At 33.4% G+C, this 10,535-nt stretch overlaps 1 protein-coding gene across 1 annotated transcript; it reads right to left on the bottom strand.

Annotated features, from left to right (window-relative positions):
* Positions 1-385: 385 nt before the first annotated feature.
* LOC126890564 (tigger transposable element-derived protein 4-like) lies at positions 386-3,110 on the bottom strand. The gene is made up of 2 exons (XM_050659616.1): positions 2,895-3,110; positions 386-2,303 (listed from the first exon to the last, which is right to left on the bottom strand). The coding sequence occupies exon 2, from the start codon at positions 2,301-2,303 to the stop codon at positions 528-530; it is 1,776 nt and encodes a 591-aa protein (XP_050515573.1). The 5' UTR covers positions 2,895-3,110; the 3' UTR covers positions 386-527.
* Between the last annotated feature and the right edge of the window lie 7,425 nt (positions 3,111-10,535).

The following is a 10,535-nucleotide window of genomic DNA, read 5'->3' as shown; positions in this document are numbered from 1 at the left end:
AAGAAGCTGAGTTAGTAAAGAAATATTTATATTCCGCAAAGAAACTGTACAACCATCTCCCGTTACAACTTAAATCTGTAACATTTTTCCCAAAGTTCCGTAAAATGACAAAATCCTATCTATCTAAAAGACCATACTATTCAATAGAAGAATTTCTTAATGAATAACTAAGAAAATTGGGTTTCATACGCAGTAGCATAAACTTGTCAGTTCCTTATGTATTTTATTATATTTGTTGTAAGTATGTTCAATTTGCAATTTATATAAATTTTGCAATAAATTGTTTTTGTCTTGGCTTTTAGGGTAAGGTGGGGTAATGGCGTACACTTAAAGATAATTAGAATTTATTTTATTATTAGACGACATTAAAATTTTAAACCTAAGCAAAAATAAAGAACACATGTTAGTCTACAAATTTTGATTAAAAAAACTTTTTAAAATTACAATACAAAATTAAAAATATACATATAAAAAAAGTTGTCACTGTCCGGTATTACCCTCTATGTTGGGGTAATGACGGACACCTTTTACAAACAAAAGTCGCAAATAAATTTTTTGTCTTTTGGAGAGTTAGAACATGCCTTGTGTGCCCAATGACCACAATACACACATCTTAGCCAAAGTTCACTGTTCTTGCCAAATTCTCCACACAAAATGCAAATGTCTTCGGTAATGTTCTTGTCCCTAACATCATCATCATCCTCTATCTTACTTTCTCCTTCTTCACATATTTTATAGTTTAAGGCAATTTTTGTTCGCTTTGATTTTTGTCTTAATGTAGACCCCTCCTGTGTCACAAATACATTTCTTTTAGCCTTATCTGATTTAATTGTTGTCTTTTTATTTTTCTTCTCTTCTTTTTTTTCTAGCTCTTCTTTTAGCGGTGTTGACGTAAATACAATAGAGTGTTGCTTGTTTGCCTTATTTTGTCTCTTTACAACATTTTCGTGAGAACAAGATGGTAGAGGAATTATCTCGGCAAAGGAAACATTTTTTAATTCTGTCTCATTCACACTACTATTTTTTTCAGGGGTAGTCTCATTTGTTTTGAGTAGTTTTTCTGCTTGGGTAGGTTCTTGAAGTGCATCAGAAACAGTGGATTGAAGGGTTTCTGCAGGAGCAAAATCTCCATCTGTGAATACGTCAGGGTTGTAGGGGAAAATACCTGTCTCTTTAAATCCCTTGATAGCCTTTTCCGAGGTTGCCACTCTACTAAATGCTAAATTAAATAATTCAGCAATCTCACTAGGCGTGATTTTCTCCCCTGGATGGCTGGTCAAATATTTGGAACATTCAGAGTTGAATGCGGTCTTTAGAGGAAAGTAAAAGCTCACATCGAGTGGCTGAAGGCTATGTGATGAATGTGGAGGGATTGTCAGAACAGCAATACCGTTATCTCTACAAAAATTATATGCTTGTAACGTGCAGTGAGTGCTATGATTGTCCATGATTAAAAGAACTGGATCTTCTTTGGATGCTTTTACAAATGCTTGAAAATGTTGTAACCAAGTAAGAAATATGTCCTCTGTAATCCACCCATTTTTTGAGCATGTGTAAAGGGCACCTGGGGGACCGTTTCGTTGAAGATGGGACGCCATTCTTTGGCGTGCAAATATAAACATGGGAGGTATATAGGTTCCTGTAGCGTTGACGGCACACATCGCTGTGGTTGTTTTCCCCCTTTCCCAGCTTGTAACAAATCCAACACGCTTCTGACCTTTTTCTGCATATATTTTTGGTGGGCGTTGTACAGTAGTGACCCCAGTTTCATCGCAATTATAAATTTTATTGGGTGAAAATGCATATTTTTCCATAAGTCTGGATAAATTGTTAAAAAAAATGGTAACTTCATTGCGACTAAAAGCTGTAATTCTGTTAATGCTGGTTGCTTCTGGTTTCCTTAACGTAATATTGTGACGAGATATGAAGCCCCTTTCCCAGTCTTTACCAGCCATTTTTCTTTCTTGATTAAAGGGGACTCGGATGTTGTTTGATTGTGCAAATCCAAAAGCACATCTTCGTACTTCCTGGGGAGTTATTCCATAAAAAACTTTTGCCAGCTTCTTAATTTGAACAGCAAGTGCATTTTCGGCTTCAACTGAAAAAACTGGCTTTCGGTCCAAGGAAGGTCCAGAAGGGGCAGTGCCATTTTTAAGTCGTTCGTGTAACGTAGATTTTGGAATTGAAAATTTTATTGCAGCTTTTCTTAACGACATACCATTCTGTATAGCACGGAGTGCTCCTTGCAACTCCTCCTCTCTCCACGAAGCTTTTTCGGTGACTCTTTTATAATTCCGCGGCATCTGTAAATTAAAATAACAGTGTTTACTGTTTTGTATCCAATAATAAATATTATGATGGAATCGCAGAAACTGGATATAAATACTGTAGGTATGTTTGTTGAGTTATTTTTATTGCCAATGTTTTGATCACGAATGGGATCTTCTTCAGGTCTACAAAGAATTAATATGTAAATGTCACATACATGTCATAAACTATATTAGATTTTGTTTTAATTGTAATGGGAAACAAAAACTACAAAAATTTATAAAAAATGTTGACAAATAATTATAAATGTAGGTAATTATGAATTATTACCTATTAACTATATTTATACCTATCCACTTTCCAATATTCCATCATAATAAAACAACAGCAGGTCTTTGCATGTACCTGTCTCCCAATACAATAAATAGTTCAAACCGGAGCTGGGGTAATGCCGGACACAGTGTCCGGCATTACCCCTAAACGACATATTTATGCATATGTTCGGTAGTAATTATTATAGGAAGTAATGAATAAAACTACTTAAAGATACGTAAAATACACTGCGTAAGCTTTGACTTTGCACGTAATCTCATCAATTTCTTATAATAGAAATGGTCAATACTCACCTTTAAAATCAGTTAATTCATATAATCACACACTAAATTTTGTAATTTTTGTGATAACTCTCTTTGCAAGCACGTGGCAGCGACTAAACTGAGAACTGAGATTCAGATGTCTAACGGTCAGCCTGTGATGAGCGCGAAATTCAATAATATGCCGATACGTGCACAAACAACGCAGTCCGGTATTACCCCGCTGTCCGGTATTACCCCACCTTACCCTATATCTTATATTATACTGTACATATATTGACGATTTATCTTATTTTAGTAAATTGTACTTGTTGTTATTTGTTATTGATATTATGTTTTCTTTTGACTGTACCTATGTAAGCTTTGTCCATAAAATTGTAAAAATTTTCAGTGACAATAAAGCATATTTCTATTCTATTCTATTCTAATTGATAGAAGTAAAACATATTGATATAAATACATGGACAACTTACCTAAAAAACCTCTATCAAACAGCTAATCACAAAGAACTAGAAACACCAGGATTAGAATAGGATGAGAAAACAGAAATTAAAGAGGGAAATATAAAGAACACCTTAAAAAAAGATGAAAAATCGAAAAGCTCCTGGGAAAGATGGAATAGCTAATGAACTTTTAAAATACGGAGGAGATAGACTTCATAAAGAACTGAATATTCCTATAAGTAAAATAATAAATACAGGAAAAATTCCAGAAGAATGGAGAACCACTCAAATGATAGCGTTATTTAAGAAAGATGATAGGGGAGACCCCAGTAACTATAGAGGAATAAATTTACTGAGCACCACAACAGAAATACTTATGGAGAAAATAATGGCGTGCATAAATATATCGGATGAACAAGGGGGTACAAAATGGGCAATAGAGAGATAAAAATACTCTGTTACGCTGATGACACCGTGCTAGTAGCAGAGTGCGAAGACAACCTACAAAGATTATTGCACGAGTTCAACATTAACGCAAAAGAAATAAATATGAAAATATCAGCTCAAAAAACAAAAAGGTTAGTAATTGCCAAAGAACCAATAAGATGCAAATTGGAGTTAGACAATCAAATTATACGACAAGTAATGACTTTCAAATATCTAGGAATTAATCTATTAGCCGACAACAATATCGAAGAAGAGGTAAAAGACCAAATAATTAAAGCCAGTAGAACGGCCGGATGCCTAAACGACACAATTTGGTAAAACAAACACCTAAGTTTGGAAACAAAGGCCCGAATATATAAGTCAGTTATTAGGCCAGTTATGACTTACACGGCCGAAACAAGACCAGATACAAGCAAAACACGAAGACATCTGGAAACCAACGAAATGAAGATCTTAAGAAGGATTGCTGGAAAAGGACTACAGGATAGGGTGAGAAGTGAGGAAATCAGACGCATATGTGGGGTAGACAATATAAATACCTGGGTAAAGAACAGAAAAGAAGAGTGGAATGAGCACATAAACAGGATGCCTGAATCGAGGATAGTAAGAATAGCCAGGGACAAGTCACCGTTAGGCAGGAGAAGTATGGGACGCCCAAGATAAGATGGAATGACAACTTAAAGGCAGAATGAAAGGCACCTATCTATAAACTATAGAACTCTTCAGAGCAGCGGTAGATATAGTAAAGATAGTGATGATGATATCCAAGCTCCGATTGGGAGACGGCACTTAAAGAAGAAGCAGGAGGAACCAGAGGCACAGAAACCTGGAAATTGATAAAACATTTGAGAAAAGAATATAATAAAGGCATAATACAGAGTATAAAACCTGAAAACTGGGAAAAACATTGTAGACCAGGGCGCATCTGTAAAAATATTAGTACATTTGGACGTTGAGAGGTGACTCAAATTTTTTTGCAGAAATTGCTTGAAAGTAACTCAAATAATAATATTTGAGTTATCCTCCCTCTCAAAAAGGTCCGGAACATTGTTTAAATAATCAAAATGTCAAAAAATTATGAAAAAATTCGATTTTTTTCTTGGTTTTTTTATTATAACTTTAAAAGTATTCATTTCCTAGAAAAGTTGTACTAATACAAAAGTTGCGTAATTAAATTTCCTATAAAATAGAGTTAGTTAAAAATTTAAAAAATAGTCACCCTTGTTGCAAAATAGCAATAATTGTAAAAAAAACATACAAAAACAAGTATTCGCATTTTAGGTTTTTCAACCATTTAGGCTAGACTTAGGACCTTCATATTTCACCCTGAAAAACTTTATGATACAATTAAACAATACTGTAAATTTCATTAACATCGGTTCAATAGATTTTGCAAAATAACTTTTGCAATCCAGCTTTCGTAAAAAAATTCATTTTTTCAAAATGTTACAGGACTGAAAATAAAGCAGATAGCAAGTTGAAATTTTTTTGCGTATAGAAGTGTAGTGTACCTTTCATTTGCAATTTTGCAAAATTAAAATCGATTAACAACACGGCGTCAGGAATTTTTTTAAATAAACATTAATTATTGGTGCTACGCGCAGGACAGCGGATAGTTTGCTCTGATTGGGTATTCCAATGACCTTTGATAATTATTGATACATTTTAATTTTTATTACATTTCGATATAAATAAATAAATTTGTTTATTGCAAAATAAAAACACATACTCTATCCTTTGAAATAACACTTTTATTAGCAAAAACTTTCTTTGTTCATATATTTTAACGTAAATAATAAAGTTTATTATTTTTAAACATATGCAATTGTTTAAACAATATTTCACAAACAATAATAAAATTAGTTTGATTTTTGTGGAATTAAAATATTAAAATACAACAAAATATAGAGTAAAAAAATAATATATTAGATAAAGATTGGAAGAAATTTTGGTGGAAATCAACTTGTGTGAATCGAACATCGCTGTCCTGCGCGTAGCACCAAAAATTATTGTTTATTTCAAAAATTTTCTGACGCGGTGGTAATTAATCGATTTTAATTTTGAAAATTACAAATGAAAGGTACAGTACACTTCTATAAGCAAAAAAAATCAACTTGCTATCTGCTTTATTTTCAGTCCTGTAACATTTTGAAAAAATGATTTTTTTTTGCAAAAGCTGGATTGCAAAATCTATTGAACCGATCTTAATGATATTTACAGTAGTGTTTTACTGTATCATAAAGTTTTTCTGGGTGAAATATGAAGGTCCTAAGTGCAGCATAAATGGTTGAAAAACGTAAAATGCGAATACTTGTTTTTGTATGGTTTTTTTCGCAATTATTGCTATTTTGTAACTAGGGTGACTATTTTTGAAATTTTTAACCGATTCTATACTGTAAGAAATTTAATTATGCAACTTTTATGTCAGTACAACTTTTCTCGGAAATGAATACTTTTAAAGTTATAATCAAAAAACCAAGAAAAAAATCGAATTTTTCCTTCAATTTTTGACATTTTGATTATTTAAACAATGTTCCGGACCGTTTTGAGAGGGAGGATAACTTAAATATTATTATTTGATCTATTTTCAAGCAATGTCTGCAAAAAAATTTGAGTCACCTCTCAACGTCCATCTTAAAACAGATGCGCCCTGGACTATTGAGTATTGCAAAGAAGTTTTAGTAGAGACTAGAGTCGAATTTCAGGAACATGGAAACTAAGATAGAATTGCAATAGTAGGCTCGCCAATAACATTAACAGCAGAGGAACTTAACAGAATATATTGTAAACAGCTGAAGAGAAACAAAGCATCTGGGGTCCCGGATATACCTGTCCGGGGTATACCCGAAGAAGTGTTTGAGTATTACTCCGGTCAACTTACACATCCGAGGCTACAAAAATTACCATCAAGCTGAAAATTGGCAGAATTGTTCAAAAATCTAAAAAGTCCTCATAAATCCGACCCGAGCTAAAAAATTTACCCGGGGCCAAAGGTCACCAAATATAGTTTTTAGCGATTTTCAGCGAAACGGTAAGTTTTATTATAAAAGTAGTTATAACAAAAATGTAGATTAAATAATTATCTATAAAAAATGTCTTATTACTTTTTTCCTAAGAGCCTCCGTTTTTGAGATACAACGATTCAAAAAGTTGTAATCGTCATAATATGCGCACACGTTTCCACACCACATTTTTGAGGTAGTGTACTTAGCGTATTTTTTAACGTGGTTCCCCAGTAGGTGGTACCCCGTGGTTTTAGCGTGGTTTCCCAGTAGGCCTATTCCACAGATCTGTTATGATTCTGTTTAATTTTAAGCTATTGAAAATTATTGATATTTGCAAGGGTTAAAAATGATAAAAGTTATAAAAAGCGGTATAAATTTAAAAAAAGGGAAATTTATCAAACCGGTCTATAATTTTCTATTACTCCTGCTTCCTCTTCTCCTTGTTCTTCTTCTTCTTCACCTTCTAGTTCTTCTTCTTCTTGTTCTTGTGCTTCTTGTTCATCCTGGGTGCAAGTAAATTCCCCCAATAATGACACATCGCATGGCTCCTGACTCCTGGGTAGAATCAAATGAATCATCAATTGTTGGTAATTCAACATTGGAGCACGACTGGTTTTGACAATAATTATTAGTGCATGCTACCGAACAAAACAGTCACAACTTTTTTGCAACCATATTTAGGGCTACATCCCTTTTTACAGTTGCAAAAAATTGTGTTCAGGAGTTTTTTCGGCGCAGGTGGGAGTAAAGTTTGAATTGGTTCTTATGAACTGTCGACTAATTTCCATCTCCAGTCTTTTGGATCTAGCTGATAACCAAGCCACACTTGAACTTGGTAATATACCCGAAAAAGATGTTGATGAGCATCCGCTGAGGTTGGAGGAAGACAAGATAATTGCACTTGTTTTTTATTTTGAGTATTTTTAAAGAAATATGCATATGGAAACTTATTTAAACACGTAGTTTTTTTAGGCGCTCCATACATAGAGGGAAGAAAGCTAATTCCGTTGGAAATAACTTCTTGTGGAGTTGAATTAGTTTTTTTTAAACTTCAGCACATTCAAGTAAAATTAGGTTTAACACGTATTTTCACTCCAGAGTAGTACTCAAGACTAATTAATACCTCGAGGGTGTCATCTACCTGAAGGATTTCGTCACCAAGGAAGATAACGGTGTAATTTGCATAATAGTAAACAAACTAAATTTGCATAAAGTTTATTGTATATAGAAATGTTTATTAGTACTTAGCAATAAACATTTTGCCTAGAAAGTTGGCTTTCATTATTATGTTCAAACCCTTCTGAGAAAAGAATATGTAGGGTGATTAGATTACCCGACGTACCAATAGAACGTGTTTATTTCGACAATACCCATCTTTAGAAATTGAATAAGACGCATAAGTAAGAAGAATTATTATAAGTTAATACTTTGTCATATTAATTAATTAACTATTTTTGTTGGGAATAAGTCGTAGAATTGAAATAATAATTCTTATTATTTTCGCGTTACATTCACCTTGTAAAGATTTTTTTGTTGGCACTGTAATAATACAGCTTATACATTACATCCCTCGGTAGACCGCAAGCTCTATAGTAGAAACATTACCGCATGCATAATATCTTATATTATTATGTGTTTTATAAGTTAAGTTGACCGATAGAATATTATGTTTACTTGTACTTCAGCGATGTATATACGTGGTGTACTAATACATAATATGACGATTAGAACTCTTTCAACTCTTTGCATCGTTGTATCTCAAAAACTGTGACTCTTACGAAAAAAAGTATTAAGATATTTTTTATAGATAATTATCTAATCTACATTTTTTGTTAGAACTAATTTTATGATAAAACTTACCGTTTCGCTCAAAAACGCTAGAAACCATATTTGGTGACCTTTGACCCCGCGTAAATTTTTTAGCTCGGGTCGGATTTATGAGGACTTTTTAGATTTCGTTTATGATGGTATTTTGAACAATCCTGCCAATTTTCAGCTTGATGGTAATTATTGTAACCTCACTCCTATTTTTGAGTCTAACTAGACCGGTCTATATGGAACGAACAAATTATACGAACATTTTCGGAAACTATTTCAAGAATGCATAAACAAGCAAAATCCCTATGGAATGCAAAACATGATATCTCAGTACTATCCATATAAAGGATGATAAAAACAATAGTGAAATTACCAAGGAATAGCTGTAACCGGATCTAATGAGTAAAATGTATGGGAAAGTTTAGAAAGAATCGAATCGACAAAGAATATTTAGACTAGAGCAGAAGAACAAGCAGGATTTCGTACGGGTCGCATATTTACAAATGCTCCTACTACGGCATCAGAGTGCTGAAATCGGTTAGCCTTTGAAATATACTATTACGCTACAAACCCTCATTGATTTCGGCACCTATTAAATTATAAGACATATTTTGTTGTCTTGCAATTAATATTATTGTAAGTACAGTGGAACCTCGATAACTCGGATTAATCGGGACCGCGGCCGATCCGGGTTATCTAAAATCCGGGTTAGCCGGAGAATATGGTAAAAAATAATAATTCATGACAATGAACGTCGCTCTGCCATGCCGCCGTGTGCCATGAGTCATTTTTATTATCGTATAGTTCAAATTACATAAATACACATTATCTCTCAAATATTATATTACATACATACATTTTTATTTTGAAATGTTGAAATGTTTGTCTGATGAAAATCGGTCCGGGTTGGCCGGAATTCCGGGTTATCGGGGGCCGACTTATCGGGGTTCCACTGTATTGTATATTTCTATTTCAATTTATTGCTTGAAAAACAGGAATAGAAATGTGTTTTCTTTTCTGAAAAATGTCTTTGGCAGAGCCAATTAGCCAGGAGAGTATCATAAAGTTTTTTTCCTGGTTTTTTTGTCATAATTTATTATGGGATCACTAATAGGAGAATTCACCAATGTTAAATCGCTTTCTACAAGCAGTTTGTTCTGTTTAGTGTTATTAAACAAATTTTGACCTTATGTAGTTTGGTTATGCTTTATTATGTCATCAAATTCTCATATCAGTTAACTTAAAAAAATAGAAAAAACAAAAAAAGGATATACTAGATAAAGTTGAAGTGCTTTTAAAAGGTATATATAAAGCAAACAATATTTTAAAATTATTGTATATGTATTATAAAACTCAATCAAAATGACAAAACTTACACTTCTCCTTTTGGCAGCTGTCTTTGTAGCTGTTTTGGCTACCCAAGAAGTCAGTTCAAGTGATGCTAAAGGTAATTATGGTATACAATACAATTTTAATATATATAATAAGCGAGTCTTCTACAGCTGGCGCCGCCGCTTCTCGCATCCTAATTTCCAGCGTTTTCTGTCGAAGCAATCTTCACTTTTTATCTCTGGCGGTCATTGCATCGTCGACTTCTTATCTCCAGGATTGTCTTGGTCTACCTCGTTTTCTTCTAGTGGGCTGGGTTAATTTTTCCACTTTTTCGGCGATCTATTTGCAGGCATTCTGTGAGGGTGTCCATACCAATTAAGTATTTTGGCTTCGATTGTATCTATTATGTCTAGATCAACTTCCAGTTTTCTCGTATCAAGTCTAGTGAGATGGGAACATCGTCTCCAATAGTTAATTTCTTCTTCTTCTTGTATATAGGCTTTAAAGCCTGTTTTTTCTTCAATATTTGCCTCCTAAATTGTTTAAATTATCGCACAATCTTTTTCTTGGTCTACCAATTCTTCTTCATCCATTTGGTGACTTATCTCGTGTTATTCGTATTATCCTAT

This window comes from Diabrotica virgifera, chromosome 8, assembly GCF_917563875.1.
Source record: "Diabrotica virgifera virgifera chromosome 8, PGI_DIABVI_V3a".
Classification (NCBI taxonomy): Eukaryota; Metazoa; Arthropoda; class Insecta; order Coleoptera; family Chrysomelidae; genus Diabrotica; species Diabrotica virgifera.
Note: the sequence above shows the minus strand (reverse complement) of the source record. Positions and strands in the feature narration are given on the sequence as shown.